This window comes from Mobula birostris, chromosome 21 (genome assembly GCF_030028105.1).
Source record: "Mobula birostris isolate sMobBir1 chromosome 21, sMobBir1.hap1, whole genome shotgun sequence".
NCBI lineage: Eukaryota > Metazoa > Chordata > Chondrichthyes > Myliobatiformes > Myliobatidae > Mobula > Mobula birostris.
This window is the reverse complement of record NC_092390.1, coordinates 16,216,130-16,243,509: the sequence shown is the minus strand read 5'-3', so window position 1 is coordinate 16,243,509 and position 27,380 is coordinate 16,216,130. Positions and strand designations below refer to the sequence as shown.

Genomic DNA, 27,380 nt, shown 5'->3' with positions numbered 1-27,380 from the left:
AGTGCAGATAAAATTTACAAGGATGTTGCCAGGACTTGAGGACTTGAGTTATAGGGAAAGATTGAATAGTTAGAACTTTATTCCCTCGAGTATAGGGGATTGAGAGAAGATATGATAGAGGTATACAAAATTATGAGGGGTATAGATAGGGTAAATGCAAGCAGGCTTTTTCTACTGAGGCTGGGTGAGATTACAACTAGAGGTCATGCGGGTAAAGGATGAAAGGTGAAACACTTAAGGGAAACTTCTTTACTCAGAGGGTTGTGAAAGTATGAAACAAGCTGCCAACACAAGTGGTGCATGCAAGCTTGATTTCAACATTTAAGAGAGGTTTGGACAGGTACATGGATGGTAGGAGAATGGAAGGCTATGGACTGGGTGCAGGTCAATGGGATGAGGCAGTTTAAATGGTTCAGCATGGACTAGATGGGCCAAAAGGCCTGTTTCTGTGCTGTTGTTTTCTATGACAATTCTCCTGTTGAACTGACATCAAGGTCTCTCCTTTTCCTGCTCTTGCGGTGGGAATTAGTGCTTTTCCTTGTATTAACTGCTTGTAGAGCCACAGGAGATCACGTCCAGGCCAGCATTCATTGCCCGCTCCTATCAGCCCCTGGTGAGGGCTAACTACTTCAGTCCTAGTGATGAGGGTGTCCCTGCAGTGCTGTAGAGGGACTGAACACAGACCCTCACTCTGTTCACTGGGTCTAAGCACAGTTCCAGGCTTCAGACCCAGTGATAGTGAAGGAGCAGTGATCTATTTATGATCTGCTTCTTGTGTTTTTCTAAATCTCATCTAAAAATCTGCCACTTGTGTGGTCTTGAGCCAGCCTTCTCACTTTCCGTAGGAAGCCTGTCAGATCCCAGGAATCAGCAAGCGTATGGCCGAGAAGATTTGGGAGATCCTGGAAACTGGGCACCTGCGCAAGCTGGACTACATCAGCGACAGCGTGTCTGTGCTGGAGGTTTTTGCCAACATCTGGGGGGCCGGTGTGAAGACAGCCCAGGTGTGGTACCAGCAGGTGGGTACCGGGTTTCGGTGTTCCACGTTCAGTAAGTGTGTTTACTGTCGCTGTCTCGTGGCCAGGACTTCTCAATGGAGAGGCAGTTCCACGGTACAGTGAATTATACTGAAAGCAAGCAACACACATAAAAGTTGCTGGTGAACGCAGCAGGCCAGGCAGCATCTGTAGGAAGAGGTACAGTCGATGTTTCAGGCCGAGACCCTTCGTCAGGACTAACTGAAGGAAGAGTGAGTAAGGGATTTGAAAGTTGGAGGGGGAGGGGGAGATCCAAAATGATAGGAGAAGACAGGAGGGGGTGGGATGGAGCCAAGAGCTGGACAGGTGATTGGCAAAAGGGATACGAGAGGATCATGGGACAGGAGGTCCGGGAAGAAAGACAAGGGGGGGGCCCAGAGGATGGGCAAGGGGTATATTCAGAGGGACAGAGGGAGAAAAAGGAGAGTGAGAGAAAGAATGTGTGTATAAAAATAAGTAACAGATGGGGTACAAGGAGGAGGTGGGGCATTAGCGGAAGTTAGAGAAGTCGATGTTCATGCCATCAGGTTGGAGGCTACCCAGACGGAATATAAGGTGTTGTTCCTCCAACCTGAGTGTGGCTTCATCTTTACAGTAGAGGAGGCCGTGGATAGACATGTCAGAATGGGAATGGAATGTGGAATTAAAATGTGTGGCCACTGGGAGATCCTGCTTTCTCTGGCGGACAGAGCGTAGATGTTCAGCAAAGCGGTCTCCCAGTCTGCGTCGGGTCTCGCCAATATATAAAAGGCCACATCGGGAGCACCGGACGCAGTATATCACCCCAGCCGACTCACAGGTGAAGTGTCGCCTCACCTGGAAGGACTGTTTGGGGCCCTGAATGGTGGTGAGGGAGGAAGTGTAAGGGCATGTGTAGCACTTGTTCCGCTTACACGGATAAGTGCCAGGAGGGAGATCAGTGGGGAGGGATGGGGGGGACGAATGGACAAGGGAGTTGCGTAGGGAGCGATCCCTGCGGAATGTGGGGGGGGGGGGGGAGGAGGAAAAGATGTGCTTAGTGGTGGGATCCCGTTGGAGGTGGCGGAAGTTACGGAGAATAATATGTTCGGAGGCTGGTGGGGTGGTAGGTGAGGACCAGGGGAACCCTATTCCTAGTGGGGTGGCGGGAGGATGGAGTGAGAGCAGATGTACGTGAAATGGGGGAGATGTGTTTAAGAGCAGAGTTGATAGTGGAGGAAGGGAAGCCCCTTTCTTTAAAAAAGGAAGACATCTCCCTCGTCCTAGAATGAAAAGCCTCATCCTGAGAGCAGATGCGGCGGAGACGGAGGAATTGTGAGAAGGGGATGGCGTTTTTGCAAGAGACAGGGTGAGAAGAAGAATAGTCCAGATAGCTGTGAGAGTCAGTGGCTTATAGTAGACATCAGTGGATAAGCTGTCTCCAGAGACAGCGACAGAAAGATCTAGAAAGGGAGGTGTCGGAAATGGACCAGGTAAACTTGAGGGCAGGGTGAAAGTTGGAGGCAAAGTTAATAAAGTCAACGAGTTCTGCGTGCATGCAGGAAGCAGCGCCAATGCAGTCGTCGATGTAGCGAAGGAAAAGTGGGGGACAGATACCAGAATAGGCACGGAACATAGATTGTTCCACAAACCCAACAAAAAGGCAGGCATAGCTAGGACCCATACGGGTGCCCATAGCTACACCTTTAGTTTGGAGGAAGTGGGAGGAGCCAAAGGAGAAATTATTAAGAGTAAGGACTAATTCCGATAGACGGAGCAGAGTGGTGGTAGAGGGGAACTGATTAGGTCTGGAATCCAGAAAGAAGTGTAGAGCTTTGAGACCTTCCTGATGGGGGATGGAAGTATATAAGGACTGGACATCCAACCTTCCTGATATACTGAAAGCAACCTGTGATTTATGTAATATCTCAGCACAGACTCTCAGATTTTTCAGTTATCAACAGAGGCAAGGCATATCAGGGCAAGGAAGTGCGGTAGTGCAGCGGCTAGTGCCAACGTCCTGGGTTCTATTCCAGCCGTTCACCCTCTCAACCCCAGATCCATTGATGTCAATAGGGGTTAACCCGTCTCCATTCCTCCTGTAGTCCACAACCAGCTCCTTTGTTTTTGCGACATTGAGGGAAAGGTTGTTTTCTTGATACCACTATGTCAAGGTGATGACTTCTTCTCTGTAGGCTGCCTCATTATTATTTGAGATGAGGCCAATATTTCCATTTTTTTTGGGATTGCCCAAAATTAAGTTTATATTGGGAAGGTATTTAAGACCCAGATACCTCTGAACTTTGTGACTGTATTTGGGGCATGTATTGTTTCTTGAACAGAAGAAAGATATAAAGCTGCTTCAGGCCCTTTTAGCGGCAAGTAAGAAATCAATCACCAGAAAGTGGCTAAATCCAGTATCACCTACATTAGAAGATTGGCATGAAATCATTTTAGAAATATTTAAAATGGAAAAGATGACTTACTCTCTGAGAATTCAAAAAGAAAAATTTTTATCAAATTTGGAATAAATGGATTGAATTTATAACCCCAAAGCGAGCAGACTTTAGATGACTCTCCTAATGGTTCATACTGCTTTCCTCATCAACATAGTAATAGTGTTAGCGTAAGCACCCTTGCTTCGAATATTTAATATTCTTTTTTGGAAAACGGGGAATTAACACAAGTAAAGGAAAAGATTTGGGAAAGGAAAAAAATATGATAAAATGAAGTAAGTAAGTACATAGGGATTGGATAAGTATGTTTGTGGGTAGGAGCAAATGTGAACGAGTTAAGATATATAAGCACCTACGATGGAAGTTACATAGGGCTACATACAATATTTTGGACCAGAAAGAAATGGACCAGAAGAAACCATAGAAACCACAGCACAGAAACAGGCCTTTTGGCCCTTCTTGGCTGTGCCGAACCATTTTCTGCCTAGTCCCACTGACCTGCACACGGATCATATCCCTCCATACACCTCCCATCCATGTATCTGTCCAATTTATTCTTAAATGTTAAAAAAGAATCCGCATTTACCACCTCGTCCGGCAGCTCATTCCATACTCCCACCACTCTCTGTGTGAAGAAGCCCCCCCAATGTTCCCTTTAAACTTTTCCCCCCTCACCCTAAACCCATGTCCTCTGGTTTTTTTCTCCCCTTGCCTCAGTGGAAAAAGCCTGCTTGCATTCACTCTATCTATACCCATCATAATTTTATATACCTCTATCAAATCTCTCCTCATTCTTCTACGCTCCAGGGAATAAATACATGGAAATTATTATTCAACCACTGTTATTAGTATTTTTTTAACAACCATTATCATTTCTTAGTCTAATAGAGTGAAATTACAACTGCACATAATTATCTATTTAAGCAGCTAATTACTTTTTATATCATCTCAATGTGTATTTGTGAATGTATAAATAATTATAGATTTATACATATATAAAAAATGGAAAAGGTTATACATGTAAAAAAAAAAGTTTGTATAATTCTTGCGAATACCTTATCCAAATAAAAAATTTTAAATAGAGAGATTAGCGCAATAAATGTAGTATTGTCAGCAAATTTAATTAGCAGATTTGTGGGTGGCGACACAGTCATGGGTATACAGAGAGTAAAGGAGGGGGCTTAGGATGCAGCCCTGAGAGGCACCTCTTTTGAGGGGCAGAGGTGAGGGAGCCCACTCTTACCACCAGCTGGTGATCTGACAGGAAGTCCTGGATCCAGCTGCACAAGGCAGGGTGAAGGCCGAGGTCTCTGAGCTTCTTGTCGAGCCTGAAGGGAATTATGGTGTTGAATGCTGAACTGCAGTCCAAGAACAGCATTCTCACAGAAGCATCCTTCTTCTCCAGATGTGTAAGGATGGTGTGTAGAGCTGTGGCTATTGTGTCATCTGAGGATCCGTTATGTCGGTAGGCGATGATGATGATGGTGATGTCGACTCAGACCTGAGGGGCCAGTGTCGGGCATTTTCATGCCTTACAAGGCACAGTTCGAAGGGCTGTGTGGGGCGCCACTCCTCGCACAGACATTTCGCAGTATTATTTTACGAGGCCGAGTCGCGAGCTCGACATCAACCCGGCGCGGATGGAGAGCGCACACGGGGGCGGCCTGTCACTGGATCGAACTCGGGAACCTCCATTCTCGAGCCCGGCGCTGATCTCACTGCACCACCAGCCGATCGGTTGTGTCGGTAGGCAAATTGTAGGTAAATTGATGTTAATTAAAAGCAAGATTAAATAAATGGCTTTTGAGCTGGCATTTAAAACTGTCAACTGAGCACATCTTTTATAGTTGTAGGTTTTGAATCCACAATTTAGTAGTTCAAAAGAGCTGACCTGCCAGTTATCTTTTGAGGAAATTGTTTAAATTTATGAAGTCGGCAGAAAAAAACCTAAGAGCTTGAGCAGGGATATAAAGCGAAAATGATGAGTCGATAAGTACATGTGACGATAATAAGCCAATTACCATGTACTGTAATTACGAACAACCCTACAGCTAGGCTTGGCACAGAATCATGGCTGCTCTTTTGCCTCAGCACCACTTTCCTTTCCCATTTATCTTCCCTGACTCTCTTGATGCCTGTAGAAATCTACCTTGGATGTATCATTGACTAACCCTCTCCAGGCTCCCTTAGTTGATCATTCCAAAGATTCATCATCGGGATCAGGGGCCCCCAACCTTTTCTTATGCCATGGACTAATACCATAAAGCAAGGTGTTCATGGACTCCAGATCAGAAACCTCTGATCTAGATAGAGTAAATGTAGAGTGGAGATTTAGTGTCTAGTGAGAGGATATTTCCTATAATAGGGGAGTCTAGGACCACAGGGCACAGCTTCAGTGTAGAAGGATGTCCCTAATGAGGAGGAATTTCTTTAGCCAGACGGTGGGGAATCTGTGGAATTCTTTGCCACAGACAGCTGTGGAGGCCAAGTCCACATATTTTTAAAAGAATGTTTATTTAAAAGGAGATTAATTGTTTGATTAGTCAGAGCATCAAAGGTTACTGGAAAAAGGGCATAAGACTTGGGTTGAGAGGGATAATAGTCCAGCCGTGATGGAATGCCAGAGCAGGCTCGATGGGCTGAATGGCCTAATTCCTTTCCTGTGCTTTACGGCCTTCTGGGTGAAGAGGTTCTTCTGATATGAGACCTGAATGGTGACCCCTCACTTTGAAACCCTGACACAGCCCACTCTGGGCTTTTAACCTTCAACGTTTCTGGTGGAAACCAAAAGCTTTCACTTACACTGTCCTCGCCTGCACAATTCATGTCGGTGTGTTTTCCAGGGCTTCAGAACTTTAGAAGACATTAAGACGAAAGCCAGTCTCACCAGTCAGCAGACAATTGGCCTCAAACACTACCATGATTTCCTGGATCGGATGCCCCGAGAAGAGGCCGCTGAGATTGAGAACACTGTAAGTCCTTATGCTTACAAGCATATGAGTGTTTCGGGCGAGATGGGACTGTGAAGTGCCATGGTTGTACTGCTGCCAAACAAAGCCTTTCAGCTCTGCGTATTCCCTCGTCTGGCCCACTGTATCTGAGCTAACCCCCAAAATGACTATCCACACATGCCTCCCAACAAGTAGAATCATTGACAAGCTCTCCCTCTCGCCCGACTAGGAGGGCTGATGGGGCCTCTGTATCAACTCATGGGAAAGGCATCAACCAGTACTACACTGACTCCACTGTTCTGGAACTAGTCCTCCCATCTTGGATCCTCTTACAGTGTTATCACTGAGTTAATGGACTCTAACAACTTACACACACGAGGAAATCTGCAGATGACGAAGGGTCTCAGCCCGAAACATCAACTGTACCTCTTCCTAGAGATGCTGTGTTCACCAGCGACTTTGATGTGTGTTGCTCTAACAACTTACCCTCATTTCCCGATTGGAATTGCTGTTGGTCCATTACTGTCTCGTGTACCGAGATACCGTATACAGATCAGATCATTACATATCCACTGAGCGAGCATAAAGTAAAAGTTACTGTACTGCTTTAAAGAACCAGCGATTAGGGTTCAACTGCCACCACTGTCTGTAAGGAACTTGTACATTCTTCCTGTGACTGTGGGTACTCCAGTTTCCTCCCACCTTCCAAAGCTGTATGGGTTAAAGTTGGTAAGTTATGGGCATGCTATGTTGGGGTCAGAAGCCTGACAGTACTAATGGTTACTGACGCAAACGATGCAGTTCACTGTATGTTCGATGTACGTGTGACAAAGCTAAAGGTACTTGCAGCAGCATCTGCACCCCCATCCACGCTTTGGGGAGCTGACAAAGGCCAGCTTACACTGTCTGACCATTGCACGGTTTAAATTCAAATTCCAGTTCAGCTGTAATTCAACCATAGATGGAATACCCATGAATACAGACAAAAGGAACAGTGTTACTCTGGGGCCGTGGTGCAAAACACAGTATCAACAGCCATTCACACAACAAGGCAAATGTAACACATAGAAGGCAGTGGGAAAACACGGTTATACATAAAAAAACATAGTTCAGGTCCCTGAGTCTGTGAATGTTGCAGCAGTCTGCAGTCAAACACAGTACGTCTTGTCTTCTGCCGAGTGAACGCTGAAGGGCAGCACCGAAACAAGTATGGACGCTGTGCCACACTGCCTTTGGTGGAACGTACGGACTCTGACGCCTCTCTCCTGGGCAGCCACAAACAGGTGACACCGCAGTTTGAGACCTAGTCCTTGCTACAACCAAGGCCACACGGCTCCCCCGCCGTTCACCAATAAAACGGTGAAGGAGACCTGCAGCACTCCACATTACCAATGCCCAACAGGGTCTTACGATCACAAGAAAAGCAACCAAGACAATCACCACCTTCATGCAGACAGCAGCGCGATCCGCACCAAGTCCAGCTCCTTCAGTTTCTCCACCAACGAGCAACTCACTGATGGGGTCGACTTGCAGTACTTTAACTTCTTCATGTCCAGCAGGTTCTTGCGATCATAGCAAATACATTTTAAAAAGACAATGACAGGTTTGGTTGGCCCGTAGAATCTGTTACATCTGAGCACACCACCATCTCACCAGAATCATTAGAGAGGTTATCAGGATTTGTCAGCCATGTCCAGCCGTAGCACTAACACACTGAGGCAAATGTGATCCTCAGACCAGGGAAGATGCTGAAGGTAATCAAGTTCAAATTAATATCAACTGACTGTACATATACGGTATGTAACCAAACGAAAGACAGCATAACTCACAAAACAGATCTCTCACACACACGTAAACCAAATACTACCATAAATAAGCTAGTAAAATATCATGGAAAATGCATGCAGTGCATAGCACAGGTAAAATTTGTGGTGTCAGAGCAGGGAATGAGCAAGAGGGAATTTTGTACAGCTGGGACTGGAGGAGCAGCATGGAGGGAAACAAGGTGTGGAATTGATGGAGCCATTGGGATCATTCTGTGTTCTCTAGGTGTGCAACATGGCTCACTCCATTAATCCAGGCCTGATCGGCTTCGCCTGTGGCTCCTTCCGCCGTGGAAAGCCCACCTGTGGCGACGTGGATGTCCTCATCACACATCCCGATGGAAAGTCACACAGAGGCGTCTTCAGCAAACTCCTCGACGGTCTGAAAGACCAAGGTGAGCTCGATGTGAATTGGTAACTGGTACAGGGACACGGTTCGGAATGAAGGTCTCCAGGGATCTAATATACAGCCCTGTGCAGGACATTGCAGGTGCTAGAACCAGAAGCTACTCAAGTACTCAACAGGTTGGGCTGCATCTACAACACAGAACATTACAGCACAGTTTTGGCTCTTTGGCCCACAATGTTGTGCCAGCCTTTTAAACTACTCCAAGTCCTCATAATCTTCTCATGACCCTTCTCCCATAGTCCTCTTCTATCATCCATGTGCCTAAGGGTCTCTTAAATGTTCCTAATGTATCTGCCTCTACTACCACCCCTGGCAGGGTGTGCCCCATACCCACTCTCTATGTTAAAGATTATCCTCTGATATCCTGCTTTATTTTCCTCAAATCACCCTTAAATTACAGTGCCATGCAGAAGTTTCAGGCACATGTATAAAGCTAGAGTGCTGAAGTCTTTGGCACAATACTGTATAACATGTCTTTTGAGTTACCAAATAACACTTAATACAACTCAGCTAAATCATCTTCCAATCATCTTCCTATTTTAACCAATATACAGTACTGTATACCTCCTTGTATTAGCCATTTCTCCCTGAGAAAAAGTCTCTGGCTACTCACTCGATCTATGCCTCTTATCATCTTGTACACCTCTATCAAGTCACCATCATCCTCCTTCGCTCCAAAGAGAAAACCCTTAGCTTGTTCAGCCTATCCTCATAAGACATGGTGTCTAATCCAGGCAGCATCCTGGTAAATCTCCTCTGCACCCTCTCTGAAGCTTCACATCCTTCCTGTAATGAGGTGACCAGAAGTGAGCATAGTGAGGCCGAACCAGAGTTTTAAATGGGCTCATGAACTCTATCCCTGGGTAAAGGCGGCTGACGCACCACATGCTTTCTTAACCACCCTATGGAACAGATGTGTGGTAATTTTGAGTGATCTATGATGTGAACCCCAAGATCCCTCTGTTGCTCCACACTGCCAAGTATCCTGCCAATAACTGTGTGTTGTGTGGAGAGAGAAAAACGGGGTTAATGTTACAGTTTGAGGACTCTGTTGCAAATGACAACTGACCTACTGCATTGTGTTTTTATTTCGGACGTCACTAGAGGTCATTCTGACTGTGAGCCAGCCCCCACTGACCTGTATAATCCAGGCAGTTATGAGGGAGAGCAGACATAAAATGTCTCGGAGGAGAGGGAGCTGCTCGTAGAAGTCCTGCTTCTAGTTTCTGGCTGATAATTCTCCTTCACGCGACACCACAGACATGATGACAATTGTCAAGAGACTGGGCAGCCACATTTCCAGCAGCTCTGCTGGGGTTCCCTTGTAGAGAGTGGTGGAAGGCTCGGCAGAACTGCGCTCCCTTCTGTTCCCCTCCCTCTGCAGCATCAGCATTTCCCACGTGGATGGGTGCAACGTGTCACAGAGTGGCTGTGAAGCCTATTGAGTTCGACTGGTTACAGCTCTACACATGGGACTGGAATATGTCCTTGGAGAAGTGTATCTTCCAAACCTGTGTTGCGCATGTCCTGGAGTGTTTGATGGGATGCTATGCAAGAGCTTTATTGTGTCTAACCTATGCTGTCCCTGCCTGGGATTGTGTGATGGAATTGTTCAAAAGGAGTTTAACTCTGTATTTAACTCCAAGAGTGAGAGATGGGATGAACTTCATTCAGTGTCTGACCCCAGGGGTGTGTGATGGGATAGTACAGAGGGAGCTTCACTCTGTGTCTGATGTCAGTAATGTGTGATGGGACAGCATAGAGGGAGCTTCACTGTGTCTGACCCCAGGGGTGTGTAATGGGACAGTGTCAAGAGCTTCACTCTGTATCTGACCCCAGGTGTGATGGGATGGTGTGGCGGAGCTTCTATCTGTGTGCTTTGTGTTTAGACTGTACAGAAATGTAACATTTCTGATAGCACTGCCTGTTGCACGGTTTATTGACGGCTACCTTTTTTTTTGCAAGGGTTCATCACGGATGACCTGATGTGTCAGGAACAGAACAGGAACCAGGTGAAGTATCTGGGTGTTTGCCGGCTGCCGGGGTGTGGGCGCCGCTACCGCAGGCTTGACATCATCGTGGTCCCGTACACGGAGTTTGCCTGTGCCCTGATGTACTTCACTGGCTCTGCATACTTCAACTGCTCCATGCGCGCCTTGGCCAAAACCAAGAACATGAGTCTGTCTGAGCACTCGCTGAAGAGCCAGGTGCTGAGGGAGGGTGGGACCAAGGTCAGCTACGGCCACACTGTTCCCACGCCCACCGAGGAGGTCATCTTCCAACAACTGGGGCTGGTGTACAGGAAGCCACGGGAGAGGGACTGGTGAAGGGTGGTGTCAACACTCTCTGGGGTAAGGCAGGCAAGCATGGGCACCTACCAGCTTGTAGTCCTACTGCAGCCCCCCACCCCCCAGGCTTCTGCCCTCTTCCTTTCCAGTCCTTAAAGCAGAGATTGATAGGTTCATGATTAGGCGGTAAAGGTTATAGAGACAAGGCAGGAGAATGGGGTTGAAGAGGATAATAAATCAGCCATAAGGAATTAAGAGCAGGAGGGATCTATTCAGCTCCTCAACCCTCCTGTACTATTCTACCAGTGAGTGACCTACCCAGGTCCTGTTTCTCTGCCTTATCCCCATATCCCTCAACTCCGATATCCAGGAATCTCCTGTGTTCAGTCATTGACTGAGCCTCCACTGTCCTCACAGGCAGAGAATTTCAACAGTTCAATACTGCTGCAGTTGAGCAGGAGGGGCAGCGTCTGGCTGTGGACTCAGCTCCATTATTTATTGTTATTTATTCAGTCTTGCTGTGGTGTCCATATAAAACAAACTTAAGTACTTAGGTAGATTAATTTCAGTCACATCAAAGAGATGGCTGCATTAGATTCCCCTTCACGCGAGGGGCAGGACTATGCTATTGCGTACGAGGTGGACTCGGCTCCAGTCTAACTTTAAACAAGTGATTTGTCTCCGCCTCGTGGACAGAAATAAACCTTTAAACCTTCCCCATGGACACACACTGCTGGAGGAACTCAGCAGGTCACAGGCAGCATCAGAGAGGAATAAACAGTCAATGTTTTGGGCTGAGACCCATTAAACCCAGAAAGAGCAAATGTATTGGATCATCCCTGTGGTCTGGTCATCTCGTACTGAGCATCAAGCACTTACCTATTCTGAATCTCACATCATCTCCCCTTCACCCCCACCCCCCAGTTTCTAACCCACTGGCCAACATGTCTTTGGGAAGAGGGAGGAATGTGGATCATATAACAATGAGCATAAAACTCCACGAAGGCAGCGGCCGAGGTTGAGATTGAACCTGGGACTTTGGAGTTGAGGCAGCAACTCCACACCACATGGCTTTTGCTGGGCACCTAAGTTGACGGCTTGCTGCAGTGATCCACCACCAGAAAGTTTGTGAGTGAACACAGATCTAAGGTAACTTTGAGCATGGGATGATAATAAACAAAAATTTATTATTTTAAACAACACAAACTTTTAAAAAGTCAAAATTATTGAAATATGTATATGTTACCATATAGAGTTAGGTTCAAAATAAGTTTATTATCATGGTACATAGATATCACCTTATACAATCCTGAAATTCATTTTCTAATGGCATCCTCACTAACAGAATGATAACCATATCAATGAAAGACTGCCCACCTAGGGTGTTCAACCAGAGTGCAGAACACAACAAACTGCAAATACAAAAAGAAAAAAACTTAAAAAATAAATAAGCAATAAATATTGAGAGCATGATATGAAGAGTCCTTGAAAGTGAGTCTATTGGTTGTGGGAACATTTCAGTGATGGGACAAGCGAAGTTATCCCCTTTGGTTCAAGAGCCTGATGGTTGAGGGGTAGGGACTGGTAATGAGAATCCCAAAGCTCCTGTACCTTCTTTTGCACGGCTGTCATGAGAGGAGAGCATGTCCGGGGGATGATCACTGGTGATGAATGCAAACACGAGGAATTCTGCAGATGCTGGGAATTCAAGCAACACACATCAAAGTTGCTGGTGAACGCAGCAGGCCAGGCAGCATCTCTAGGAAGAGGTGCAGTCAACGTTTTGGGCCGAGACCCAAATGTTGTTTTCCCACAACAGTGTTTCATATAGATATGCTCAATGGTGGGTAGGTCTTTACCTGAGGTGGACTAGGCCATTATCTGTATCACTACACATCTATAGAAGCTTGTCAACGTTTCAGATGTCATGCCAAATCTCTGCCAACGTAGAGGCTTTCTTTGTAATTGCACTTACACGCAGGGCACAGGACAGGTCCTCTGAAATCAAGTTGATGACCCTCTCCACCTCTGATCCTCCAATGAGGACTGGCTCATGGACCCCTGGTTTCCTTCTCTTTAGGTCTGTAATCAGGTCCTTGGTCTTGCTGGCATCAGGTTGTTGTGACACCACTCAGCCAGCTTTTCCATCTCCCTCCTCTATGCTGATCTGTCACCATCTTTGATTTGGTCTACATCAGTGGTGTCATCAGCAAACTTGAATATAGCATTGGAACTGTGTTTGTCATACAGTTATAACTCAAGTGAGCAGGAGTGTCATTTTCTTGCAAGTATTTAAGCAAGAGAAAAATAAAATTGAATTTATGAATAACTATAATTCTGACAAGCTTTTTGAATGAACCAGCAGCAAAAATTTACTCAAATTAGAAGAATTCAACAAGCAACTGGATCCTCAATTTCCTTATTTGCAAACCCCGATCGGTTCACATCAGCAATATCTCCTCCACAATCTCTACCAGCGCAGGTGTACCACAAGACTGTATGTTTAGCCACCTGGTCTGCTTGCTTCAACTTTTGACCGAGGGCCAAGTACAGCTTCAAAGCCATATTTAAGTTTGCTGACAGCACCACTGTTGGCCAAAATGAAGGGTGAAGACAAATCTGTAGTTTTTTTCTGTAAATTGTTATTTTCGTGAAAATTAATCTCAATGTAGCATATGGTAATAAATATGTACTTTGATAATAAATTTACTTTGACTTTGAGATCAGTGGTTAACAAAAAGCAATGTTAAACAAAGGTTGGGCTTCCGGAGAGGTAGACAGTTTTCTAGTTCACACCACCATTCTCCTTCCCCGTCATAGTGGAGCAATCAGAGGCTGCATTTACTGGTGGGGAATAGCATTGTAAATGTTTTCATTTTATTTGCTACTTTTTAAATCTGTAAATAGGCACAGAGAATGTGTTATCTATTTTGATTGTGATTCTATGTACCCATGTTTGTATAATATTGAATAAAACTTAAGTATGACCACACTGAACTGAGGTAATTTTACTGTGAACTGGAGACTCTGCTTCCAGGAGCCAGAACAGTCAATGAGCAGGATTAGTGCCCCAGTTTCATCATCTCCTGAGACACCAGAGCCCATCAGGTCAGACTTTTAAAAAAATTCAGTAACTCAATATGACAGGAGAGAATTTATTTAAGTTAAAGCTTTTTCAATGCTGGGCATGGCAGTTTCATTTTTACCAGAGTGCACACAAACTCCAATGGAACTGGAAAACCCAGTTGGAAATCTGGTGCAGTTTGTGGAACTGGGTGTAAAATACAGCCTCTCCCCCACACCAGAAAAGCAATACCACTGCAACCACACCCCAATTGCCCTCAACCAGCACCATCTGGGGAGATCAAAGAAAGCACAGGGTGAGGAGCAGCTGTACCAAGCACCAAGCCTAACTAGTGTTTGTTTGCTGTGTGTATGTGGCTGGCTGCAGGAAGTGTATTTGGTGAAGCGTTATGAAAACAGATGTTGTGACAGGACAAAGCACATTCAGACAGCAGTACTTCAGTTTGCAATTCCCTGCAGTCAGTTCTTGGCCAATTTGAACTGAGCTCTCTCATTGTAAGAGTTAAAGGAGGTGCATGAATTGACAAGGTGGTCTGGGAGAATGCGATGTGCATGAAGATCAACTTCAAATAAACAACTGAATATCTGAAAAATGTGAGAAAGTTATGTTTAATGCAGGTGGGAAAGGAAGTTTCACTCATAAACCTGCACAATGAAGATGCTCATATACACAACTCCAGGTCACCCCAAAGCACTCCCCAGCCACAAAGGTGTTTATTTTTGTGTAGGCAATGTTTAACAGAGGAAACAGCAGAAATTTTACACAGATCAGCACAGATTATCTGCATTTGTAACAAAATGCTGGTCAGGCAACATCAGTGGAGAGGGGTAAGACCCTATATCAAGATTCATGCTAAAGGGTCTCAGCCCAAAACATTGACTGTTTCTTCCATTGCATAGATGTCACTTGATCTGCTGAGTTCCTCCAGCATTGTTGCTCTGGATTTCCAGCATCTGCAGAATCTCTCTGAAAATAATCACATTTGTGATGTGACTGAGGATTAAGTATTGGAACAAACTGGTTGTTCAGGCATCAGAGCTCTGAAGGCCTGGCACCCATTTACTTGCTCACACTAAAAAGTACTGCACCCATATCCTAACATCCGAGTGGAATTTCAAACCCAATTTAATGCTCGGGCACCTGACCCTATCCCTGCCCAGATCTCTGGATTTTCAATGACATTTTTCTCTACATAATGGACAGCGAAGTGTTAAAGACAAGCTATTTATGCCTTTAACACTTTAAACTGTATGGTCTGCAAGGCAAGCATAGTGAAAGACAACAATAGAAACAGGCTCTTCAGCCCAACTCATCTAGACTGTCCAAGATACCCATCCCAGCTAGTCCCATTCACCGGTGACTCATATCCCTCAACTTTTCTAATTAAAGTGTCTCTTCAATGTCAGCAACAGGAACTGCCTCAACGACTTCCTCTGGTAACTTTTTTTACCACCCTGTGTAAAAATAATTGACCTTCAAGTTAGTATTAGTTCTTTCCCCTTTCATCTTAAACCTATGCCTTGTACACTCCCCAACGTGGGAATAAGACAGCAGATATTCACTATCTATACCCATTATGATTTTAAACAAGGCTTCCAAAAGAAAGTCTTAGCCTGGCCAGTCTCTTCTGACAACTGTCCTTCAAGTTGGGGGAGGGACATCCTTCCCACACTCTTCCCAGTTTTAAGTGTTAGGAGCTGTTTTGCCACAAGATGCTCAGCAATGCATTCCTGGTGCTGGTTCTCACCACCTCAAGCTATGAACCTAGCCTCAACATCTCTCATTACAAGAGTGGCTGTTAATTCTTTTAGATGAAGGTACACTGGCCACATGTCTAAAAGATGAATTTGACATGTCAGCTTCATCATCCAGTCCAGTTGCAATAAGGTTAATGCTCTTCAGTTCTCTAATCCACTGCCAAGTTGTTCAGCTTTTCAAATGGTCATCGATGGGCAGCTACAGATGTTGGAAACCCCACTCACCGTGAGCCAGCAGCTTAGACCACTCACATCTCAGACTAAAACCTGCATCAGAAGCCCCACTGTTGTTTACAAGGCATCAGCTCTCAAAAACAGCAGACAGAAATGATGGGGTTAAAGAAACCCGGGCTAGTTTGCTTTCAGTAAGTGCCAGTAAACCCAGTCAGGATCACTTCAGATGGTGTAGACAGGGAGCTCTCCCATCACACTCAACCATTTCATGTACATTTAATTAAGTTGATGCACCCAAATTATTAGCCCATCTTTCTCTACAGATATTAACAGACCCAGTGTGCATCCCAGCAGTGTGACACTCATTTCCAACATCGAGCTTGTTCCTCTCTGCAGAGAGCAATTCCGTTAACCATTCCGACTGAGAATCACCATATAAAATGCATTCAGAGGTATCGAAAGGTCATTAGTTTTCACAGATGTGCATGAGCTGCAGACAGCAAACACTTTCATTGCCAGCTGAAGCCCGAAAGTCTCACTTAGTGAAAATGAACTGAGCTCCAGGGACTAAGTACCCCGATTACTCCTGCATAGGAACAGTCATCGACAGAGCCAAGTTGTGACAGCAAAGTACTTGTTTAAGAGCAAGTCCACACCATGATCAAGGGCTGCTGTCAGGCAGTGGAGAATCATCACTGCAAGGATACAGAGGACTAAGCCATCTACTCTACCACCAGCTTCCCCATTCTAGGTAAGACACATGTCAACTGTCCAATATTTGTGTGAGAGATGTGAAGGGGGCAGGGGTGGGGATGAAGGACTGGCTTGAAATATCAGAAGGAAAAGGAGACAAGGCAATGCTGTTATTGCATCAGTGGAGGGTCACCAACTTCAAAAGATCCTTCTGGAGCTCACTGTGTATTGCACATTTTAAAAAGTTAAAATATAAAATATTACTAAACACATTATTCAGTTTAAGGCTAAATTTAGATACATTTAATTATACACATCCTTTAATTACACTACAATGAAGAGGCTGCCCGTTACAAATTCCTTCCCAGCACCAACATCTCTTTTGGAAATCCCTCCATCCTGGCCAACTCCAGGAAGCCCAGTTTGCTGTAGAACTCCAAACCACGCCTGTCGTTGGGTCTTACTTCACAGAACGCTCCTCGAGATCCTGAATGGGAAGAAAACAATAGTGTTTACAGCTGGCAGTGGAAAATGGCATCACCAACATTCACATGCAGGAGACGAACCGCTCACCCCTGCTGACCTCAGAAGGCTTCAGTGACACCATTTAATAGCCAGTGTGGGACAGGCCGTTCTGGCCCGATGACCTGTGCCACCCAGCAACCCCTGATTTAACCCTAGCCTAGTCATGAGACAGTTTAGAATGACCAGTTCACCTACCAACCAGTATGTCTTTGGACTGGGAGGAAACCAGAGCACCCAGAGGGAATCCACACGGTCACGGGGAGAATGCACAAACTCCTTACTAGCAGCAACAGGAATAGAACCTAGGTGTTGTGTTAACCACTACTCTACTGGCACTCAGGTTAGTTGTGTCAACACCTTAGATTTAACCGTGTAATGTCTCGTGAAGTGTCTTGACGTTTCACTATGTAAAGTGTGCTAAATAAATTTTATGTAAGTGCATGCAGGTTCATCCTTGTATCGACTGTGACAGGACCAGAGTTCCCCCCCCCCCACCCCCACACTGTCTTAGGGACACACAAGACCCATTGCCCATTGATTTATGGATTCCTAGCTTTTGTGTGGGCTTATTATTGTCACATGTACTGATAGTGAAATACTTGTCTTGCATACTGTTCATACAGATCAGAATATACATGCATTCAACTAGATTAAAGGTAAAACAACAATGGAGAATAGTGTAAAAGCTACCAAAAAGGTGTAGTGCAGCTAACTGATAAAGTGCAAGATCATAACGAGGAAGATTGAGAGGCCAAGGGTCAGTCTTAAAGTACAAGATGTCCGTTCAAGAATCTGATAACAGCAGCACAGAACTCGACCTCAAGCCTGGTGGTATGTATTCACAGGCTTATGCATCTTCTGCCCAAAGGGGGAGGGGAGAAGAGAGAATGCCGGGGGGGTTTGAATTGCGGAGAATGAACACTCTTACTGACAGACTGTCACCCTGAAATGTCAGCTGTCAGCCACGCACTGGTCATTACCATTTGTTGCAGGAGAGAATCAATTTTTCTCTGCCAGTGGTATTAGTTATCAGTTTAACCCAATGTTGTTACTTCCAAAGGAATTGACCTTGCATTTAAAACAGTGTAAACCAATGACTGCGGTCCTGATATTTAATGTTTGAATAAAAGCCATGCAACTAAAGATTGGGTAATGATTTAAATTAACATTAACTAAAAAAAATCGTTGTTTACCACAAACAAGATAAGCTACTAGATTATGAACCAGGAAGCTGCAGGCACTGCCCGAGTTCCTAAACACAAAACAAAGTGCATGTTTAAGCATCTCAGCTAAACTCTCTACAGGATTCAAAGTATTAAAGGTTACATAGATAACAGGAGCCAACATAACTGAAGTCCATAATTTCAACCACTTTGTCAGAAATGCATGTGAAGATACAAGATGGCGCCAGTGACCGACGCGACCAACAGCTCAAAACATTACTTCTGCTTTTAAATATGCTTCTCCTGAACTGCGACTGGTCACATCCAATAATTTACATCTTGATTGGATTGAGAGTGGAGAGTGCAGCCATCGTTTCCCAATGGTGGAAGATGAAATGGGTGGCTCTATTACCCCTCACCAATTGAAGTGTTGAGCAAGATTGTAACGAGAACAAGAGCTGAAGATGAGCGGAGGTTTGGTGCAATCTCCCATTCGCCACTGCCAGAGGAAGGTGGCCCATTCGATTGCCTTGGCGCAGCTCATGGCTATGGGATTCTGCAGTTTGATATTTAATGTCCTCAGCACTGAACATGCTCCGCAGTTGTGAACTCATTTTTGGAGGAATCTGCAGTTCATGTTCCATGTGTTTGTTTCTTGCGCAATTTGATCAAGGCTATTCAGTGCAGAAGTGGCTCTACAGCTGAGGCCTGCGGTCACTAAGCTGAACTGACTTGGTAGCTGTCATTTGTGGACCGTGATTTGATGTTCAATATTCTGTGTTATTTGCGATTTCCATGATTTGTTCTTTTCTCGCAAATTAGGTGTTTGATGTTTTGATGGGTTTAAATGGCTTTGCGGCTTTGTACAGGATTATATTCTGCATAGAAACTTTGATAATAAATGTACTCTGAAACTTTGAATGAATTTTGGTCTGATAGCTCTAGCAACAGATAATGATAAACTATTCATTGACATGCAGTGCAGAATCGGCCCTTGGAGCCATGCTGCCCAGTAATCCCCCAACTTAATCCGAGCCCAATCCTGGGACAATTTACAATGACCAACTAACCTACCAAATGGTACATCTTTTGATGATCGGAGGAAACTGGAGCAACCAGGGGAAATCCACACAGAAATATTGCACATGTTTCTATTTTCAACATACAACAAATAGGCCCCAGCACTAAACAAGCCACCCAGTTCCACCTCCAACGGGATCCCACCACTAAGCACATCTTTCCCTCCACCCTCTCTCTGCATTCCGCAGGGATCGCTCCCTATGCGACTCCCTTGTCCATTCGTCCCCACCATCCCTCCCCACTGATCTCCCTCCTGGCACTTATCCTTGTAAGCGGAACAAGTGCTACACATGCCCTTACACTTCCTCCCTCACCACCATTCAGGGCCCCAGACAGTCCTTCCAGGTGAGGCGACACTTCACCTGTGAGTCGGCTGGGGTGATATACTGCGTCTGGTGCTCCCGATGTGGCCTTCTATATATTGGCGAGACCCGATGCAGACTGGGAGATCGTTTTGCTGAACACCTACGCTCTGTCCACCAGAGAAAGCAGGATTTCCCAGTGGCCACACATTTTAATTCCACATCCCTTTCCCATTCTGTTATGTCTATCCACAGCCTCCTCTACTGTAAAGATGAAGCCACACTCAGGCTGGAGGAATACCACCTTATATTCCGTCTGGGTAGCCTCCTACCTGACGGCATGAACATTGACTTCTCTAACTTCCGCTATTGCCCCACCTCCTCCTCGTACCCCATCCATTATTTTATATACACACACATTCTTTCTCTCTTTCCTTTTTCTCCCTCTCACTATACCCCTTGCCCATCCTCTGGGTTCCCCCCCCTCCTCTTTTTCCTTCTCCCTAGGCCTCCTGTCCTATGATCCTCTCATGTCCCTTTTGCCAATCACCTGCCCAGCTCTTGGCTCCATCCCTCACCCTCCTGTCTTCTCCTGTCATTTTGGATCTCCCCCTTCCCCTTTCAAATCTCTTACTAGCTCTTCCTTCAGTTAGTCCTGACGAGGGGTCTCGGCCCGAAACGTCGACTATACCTCTTCCTAGAGATGCTGCCTGGCCTGCTGCGTTCACCAGCAACTTTGATGTGTGTTGCACCCAGCTCACCGCTCTCTTCCTACCTTTTTGGGGTTCCTAGCTTCCTTAAGAAAACTGGTATTTAAAGTCAGACGACAGTATTACACAATAACATTGAAATAGTGTGAAGTAATGAATTACACAGTAACTTACTACTTTAATTCTATTTGAAATTTTTAAATTATACCAACTTAGCAAACAGCCTGCCCCAGGAAACAATGAATACCCAGGAGATTACTGAACCACCTACAGAGAAGTTGCAGTAAAGGAGACACTGGCCCTTACCATTGGCTTTTAAGGAAGAAAGCAAACAGCCCATCATACTTTTAGCCACACTTGGGTCTGTCACCTTTGAGTGGACATCCACTTTAATTAGCGAGGGAAAGGTGGCGAGGAAGTTTTCTGGCAATCCTTGCTGCTCTTCATGGAAGCTCAGCATCATTTTCTGAGGGAAGCAAAGACAAGTTAAAGGCTCACTCAATGTAACTGTTTAGCAGGACATAGAGAATGAGTAATGGCAAAGATTCTATAAAACTTAAGTGAAAGTCAGCACAGTCCATAAAACAAGGGTGCAAAATTAGGCCACTCAGCCTATCAAGTCTGTTCCACCATTACATCATAGCTGATTTATTATCCTTCTCAACTCCTTTCTCCTGCCTTTTTTCTCTCCACATCCTTTGACGCCATAACTAACCAAGAACCTATCAACCTTCCCTTTATATATATTCAATAGCTTGGCCAATGAAGTCAGATTCATCACCCTCTGGTGAAAGAAATCCTTTCCCATCTCTTCTAAATGGACGTGCCTCTATTCTGAGCCTGGTCCTGGACTCACTCACTATAGGAAACATCCTCTCCACATCCACATTATGTAGGCCTTTCGATAGGTTTCACTGAGAACACCCACCCACTCCTCATTTTTCTGAACTCCAAACAGTACAGGCCCAGAGCCAAATGTTTCCTGTGTTAACCCTTTCATTCCTGGAATCATTCTCCTGAATCTCCTCTGAACCCTCTCCAATACCAGTACATTCTTAGATCAGGAGCCAAAACTGCTCAATATTCCAAGTGTAGTCTGACCAATATCTTATCACCTCTTAATTGTGATCTATCTGAATAAACATCTGGTATCTTCTGATATTCTTGGCTACCTTACCCTCATATTTCCTCTTTTCTCTCACGTTTTTAGTTGCCTTTTTTTTTTAAAAAAGCTTCCCAATCCTCTTAACATTCCACCAATTTTTGTTATATTATATGCTCTTCCTTTTCCTTTCATGCTGCCTTTAGAATACTTTTCTTTGAGATGTATTTCTCTTGCATGTGGGGACTGCTCCCAGAAACTCCAGCCATTATCATTCCACCATCATCCCTACTGGTGTCCCCTTCCAATCAACCTCGAACCGCTCCTCTCTCATTCCTTTACATCGGCCCTCTATTGATCAGGGTCAGCGATGGACGTTGTGTCCTAGCCGTCTACATGATATGTGAGCTAGGGCAGTACAATACGGAGAGCAAGCTATAGCCCATGCAGCAGGCTCCCCCTCACCAAGCAGCTGATGAACCCAAAGGAATGGTAGGGACCGATACAGTTTGGCACAGCAGCAACGCAAAGTGTTGCCAGTCAGCATTGAACTCAATGTACAACTGCCTGAGGGAATCCAGATCCGGATTTTTCCCCAGGGTATACTTCTGGTCTTCCCCATGAGTGGGTATAGCCGCAAGGCAACTGTGGTTTAATGATCAAGTCTTCCTTCTAATAAAGCTGCCATCTACAGCTGATGAGCTCCATCTACCCAAAGCAACTGGTTTTAATGCCTCATTAACCCGCATTTGCCCCTTCTCCTGTCAGTTCTGCTAGGCTCAGTAGCTAAGCCACACGTGAAGGTCAGAAACCGAACCTGGCTGTCAGGGGCCATTTGAGATACAAGCCACTGGGAGCATTTTATGGGTAAAGGAGCTCATCCCCACTACTCAGCCCAGCTATGACAACCTTAAGAAACCATTTACTTCACTGTAATACAGATATATCTGATTTATCTTCTCATACTACAAGGTGGAACCTATTATATTATGATCACTATCTCCTTTCCTTTAGCTCCCTAATTGAATCTGGTTTATTACACAACACCCACTGCAGATTAGCTGATTCCCCAAGTGGGCTTAACCACAAGCTGCTCTAAAAAGTCATCTCAGGCATTCTACAAATTTACTCTCTAGGTTCAGCACCAACCTGATTTTCCTAAACTACCTGCACATTGAAATTTCCGCGTGATTATTCATGCCTTTTTTCTACTTCCCCATTGACATTTATATCCTGCATCCCAGCTACTGTTCAGGGGCGAGTATACAACTCCCATCACCTGCAAGTATAACGAATGGTCCTAATCAAATTCAGGTGTAACCCATCCTATATGTACAAGAGATCCCTATGATCCAGAAATCAGAAACCCAGCCCCTTTTACCAGTTCCTTACCCATTCATTCATCTGTGCTACCACCCTGTTCCTGCCCCGACTAGCACGTGGTACTGGGAATAATGCAGAAATTACTACCTTGGAGGTCACACTCTGCAGCCTCTTCCCTAACTGACTGTACTCACTGCCCCCTTCAGACCTCAATGGATTGGCTAATACCAAGTGTGAAATGTGGATGTCTTTTGAGTGCTGAAAGACACCGAAAGGCATGAAGATTGATCAAACGCCACCCTCTTAAGCATCAAAGAATAGAAGTACCCCAAGTTACGGCAACAAAAATTTTGGGTGGCACATGAGTGTAGCAATTAATGTAACACTATTATAGCGCCACTCTCCCAGGTTTAATTCCACTGCCATCTCCCTGTCACCACATGGGTTTCCTCCGGGTGGCCTAGTTTGCTTCCATATTGCAAATACTACAGGTTAGTAGGTTAATTGGTCACATGGTGCAATTAGGCTGCGCAGGCTTGTAGCACTGAAAGGGAAGTTCACAAAGATGATAACTAAAGACCAGTGTTTGGCCAAGCTTTCTGCCACAAAGATCAATGAACATGGCTGTTTACTCAACACCACTGCAAAATAGTGACTGAACTTTATAAAGTCTAGAGGCAAAATTTCAAAATATGATAAAGCACCAGATGTCGATTTAGACAAAAACAGATTCTGCAGGTGCTGGAAATCCTGAACAACATGCACATAATACTGGAGGAACTCAACAAGTCAGCAGCATCTCTGGACAGGAATAAACAGATGAAGGGTCTTGACCTGAAACAATGATCATTCCCTTCCACAGGTGCCACCAGACTTCTAGTTCCCTCCAGCATTGTGCTGATGAGAACAAGCTTCATGCAGATAAAGACCTTCAGAAAGCAACTGATGACAAGCAATCTTACTAGCCAAACAAAAGCCCATAATTTAAAAGAGGCCAGTTGGTGGCACAGGGGAAATCTTCCTGATAATTTAGCAAAGCACAGTGAATGGTTGTTTTTCCAGCTTGGAGAAGGGTATATGACCCTGAATTAGGCTCATTGGCTACAATACCAGAAAGGAAAACTGCAGGACAGGCAAATAAGGTCTGGACAGGTTGGTGGGTTGGCAATGTAAGTGATTAAATTTAATAGCGCAAAATCATGTACTTTGGTTGGAAAATTAAGAATTTGCATCAGGTTTAATATCTCTGGCATATGCCGTGAAATGTTTTGGAGCACCTGTACATTGAGATACATAATAAAAACTAAATTAAAATATATGCAAGGTATAGAAAAAATAAAGTAGTGAAATATAGCGTTCATTTCTAAAGGGGGTTCAAGGTCGCAGAGGTCTACAGTATAAATGCACAAATCTTCAAAGGTGACAGAAGCTTAATGCAACATTGATTTGGCCAAACTGTATTCAGCCCCTACAACTAGGCAGGGAACCATGGCAATTCATGAGGAGAGCTTTCAAAGGGTACGGAATTTCTTGTGGCACATTGTCTTTTAGTGAGTGGCAAAATCTTGGGAGTTGGGTTTGGGAATGTGGAAATGTGGGAACAAAATAGAATTAGTGTAAACGGAAGGTTAATGCATGGTTGGTGCAGACATGATGGGCTGTGAGTTACCTGCTGCAGCCATGCCTTTACAAGAACCCAATGTCTTTAATTGTTGCAGTTTCTTCTCTTAAAACAATAAATTTACAGCAAGTCAACTTAATGAGAAATTACCTGTTGTTCTGAGAGTTCTTTATTAGTTTCTGGTTTAACATATTTCTCCCGCATAGCAGGTATCCAGGAAACTTTACACTTTCTAGCATATGGTTTCACATCCACCGTGCCAAGGGCATAGCCACATATACTGCCCTCATCTTCCAACACGAAGCAATAATCTGGGCTCAGTGTGAGAAGTCCGCCCACCAAACTGTAACACAGCAAGAACAGCACAATAGAGCGGAGATATACTCACATCCACCATCCATAATAACTAAACATCAATTAGACACCATCTTTTACTGGGAGTTGTTTACAGAAGAATGGACAATGTTGCTCTGGTAATTTGCCCAAGATGTTTAAACACTGAATAGCTTGAAAAGAGGGTGATATCTCCCACTGACTGACAGATCCAGATCTGGTCAAATTGGCTGGAAAATGTGTTTGAATAGACCATGGTGTTGTTGAATAGGAAGGGGTGAATAACATATTCCTGCTCCTGTTGGTAATGTTTTTTGGAGGTCTCTACTGTTGGCAACAGCAATAAAAGGAACAAGAATGCTTGGCAGCAAGAAACAGGAACCCCAAACAATCTACATCCATCCACCGTCAGGTTCTCAAATCAGAGGCCTCTCAAACTTGGCTCACACCATCACTGAACTGCTCCCACAATCTATGGACTCACTTTCAAGGACTCTTCATCTCATGCTCAAGATTTATTATTCTTTTGTTTGTGTTTACTGTGAAGGAATCTCAAGGTTGTATACGTGACATATGTACTTTCCATAGTAAATTTACTTTGAACTTTGCAGTTTGGCCGAAGACACATGAAGACAAGCTCAGACTCAGTATTATTTGCCCCAAGCAGTGGCCTCAACGTGGTTCTGCTGTATCAGATAGATGGTCCTTAGCCACTTATACATATTACTCATCATTCAGAATTCTGATAACCAAGGTAGTGCCACTGAACAGTTAACTAGTGGCATCTAGCTAGCAGGCCACTGCGGCAGCATCAGGCAAATGTACAACTACTCCATTCCCCATTAAAAGCCATTAGTTTCAGATGAGAGGAAAATAAACTTCAATTTTAAAAAGATCTGTGTCAGGTGACTCATCAGGGTAAAAAAAATTCTACCGTTTGAAGGGCTCGAGTTCTGCCTCCAGTGTCGCAGCATTGATGGAAAGGGCAGATTGCTTCAACTATTTGATGAAATAGGCAAAGACAATCTCGCTTTGGGCACCTGAATAATTCTTTAGAAGACTACGAAGTGGATGAAATTTCGGGACAACTGAACTCTCTCCACACATACTCACCTGTCACCGATGATATCTGGCTGATCACACATTGTGTCACCGTCCATTTCATCATCATACATCTCCTTACAGATTTTATACACAGAGGCCTGTGGATAAAAGAAAATCCAGTTAATATAGTGCCTCAATGTGGGCTGATACAATACTGCGGGATGCATACACTTCATCCTTTCCTATGTACTGAAAAGCAATCAGCAAATCAACACCCAGAGTCATCATGGAAACAATCCAGTACAGAGTACGGAACAGCACCGGCCCCACGGCCCACGATGCCTGTGCCAACCACATTGCCAAAACTGTCTGCACATGATCCAGTTCTCTCCGCTCCTTGTGTTCATGTGCCTGTCCAAATGTCACTCAAGTACCACTACCACCACCACCCTTGGCAACCCATTCCAGGACCTACCAATCTATGTCCAAAAACATGCCCTGCACATCTCATTTTCCCTTCAAAGCTTTCTCATCCAGTACTTGACATTTCCGTTCTGGGAAGAATTACAAATTTTACCCCTCAGACTCCAATGCTCCAGAGAAAACAGTTTAACCAACCTTTCCTTTAATTCTCTAAGCCTAATGAACATCTTTTGCATCCTCACCAAAGCTTCCACATCCTTTCTGTAATGCAGTGACCAGAACTGCACAGAATACTCCAAATGCAGCCCAAATAGATTGTGGAATTGGGGCTAGCTTTCCAGTCTCCCAATGAGGCAACTGGGATCTTAAATCGTACTTTATCACCCATGCGTAGCAACGTGCACTGGCTCCCAGTGTATTTAAATTTCCCTTTCCTAAATTACTGTGGAACGCCACTGCCAGCTTCAAATCCCATCTTGCTACAGCCCTCAACCTGGAACTCCTTTAGACCAAACTGCTCTAGAACAGGCAGTTCTATTTTCAGCTGCCAGCAACACTGAAGTGACACCCCCCCACCCACACACACACCAATATCTTATCTCTATCCTTTAAGCACTTCATAAAACATACCTGTCAAAGTTTTGTCATCTGTGGCTGTGTCAAATTTTATAGCACTCCAGTAAAGCACCAAGATTTTTGCTTCACTAAAGATGTGCAGACGTAACTGACCTACAGATCAGAAAATTACTAATAGTTTATGATAGCACAAGAACAATGGAGAAAGGGCAGCCTTCAGTTTGGGGAAAATTATTTAACTTCTAAAGGCAGCACAAGCTCATTAACATTTTATGGCATCTTAAGTAGCAACTGGTGAATTGGAAATCAACTGAGGAATGGTGGCCCCATTAGGAGGATCCAGGAGACATCATTAAAATGAGACATGAAGTTCACAAACTGCCAAGTTATGGGAGGCGAATTTGTAATGAAATAAAGCTCCAAGAGGAGCAGCGACCATTTGCAGGCGTAAGCAGAGATCTTCAGTGCCACCTGGGAGCAATGAGCAAGGCTCTGCTGCCGTTCCACGCACACTTTTACGACGCAGTTATTTCAGTGACACACAGGT

General features: G+C 44.7%; 2 protein-coding genes across 7 annotated transcripts in view; one reads left to right on the top strand and one right to left on the bottom strand.

Annotated features, from left to right (window-relative positions):
• poll (polymerase (DNA directed), lambda) overlaps positions 1 to 13,932 on the top strand; it is a 31,036-nt gene extending 17,104 nt beyond the window's left edge. For 2 of the 4 annotated variants that reach the window (XM_072239047.1, XM_072239046.1), the window contains exons 5-8: positions 846 to 1,019; positions 6,295 to 6,423; positions 8,452 to 8,620; positions 10,600 to 13,932. In XM_072239047.1, coding sequence (XP_072095148.1) covers positions 846 to 1,019; positions 6,295 to 6,423; positions 8,452 to 8,620; positions 10,600 to 10,961 — 834 coding nt within the window. In that variant the 3' untranslated portion in view covers positions 10,962 to 13,932. The remainder of the gene's footprint in view (positions 1 to 845; positions 1,020 to 6,294; positions 6,424 to 8,451; positions 8,621 to 10,599) is intronic. The other 2 variants (XM_072239048.1, XM_072239049.1) reach the window with 2 other exon arrangements.
• oga (O-GlcNAcase) overlaps positions 12,090 to 27,380 on the bottom strand; it is a 50,729-nt gene continuing 35,438 nt past the window's right edge. For all 3 annotated transcript variants that reach the window (XM_072239041.1, XM_072239042.1, XM_072239043.1), the window contains 4 exons: positions 25,904 to 25,992; positions 24,608 to 24,800; positions 20,718 to 20,877; positions 12,090 to 17,118 (listed from right to left, as the gene is read on the bottom strand). In XM_072239041.1, the coding sequence (XP_072095142.1) occupies positions 16,982 to 17,118; positions 20,718 to 20,877; positions 24,608 to 24,800; positions 25,904 to 25,992 (579 nt within the window). In that variant the 3' untranslated portion in view covers positions 12,090 to 16,981. The remainder of the gene's footprint in view (positions 17,119 to 20,717; positions 20,878 to 24,607; positions 24,801 to 25,903; positions 25,993 to 27,380) is intronic.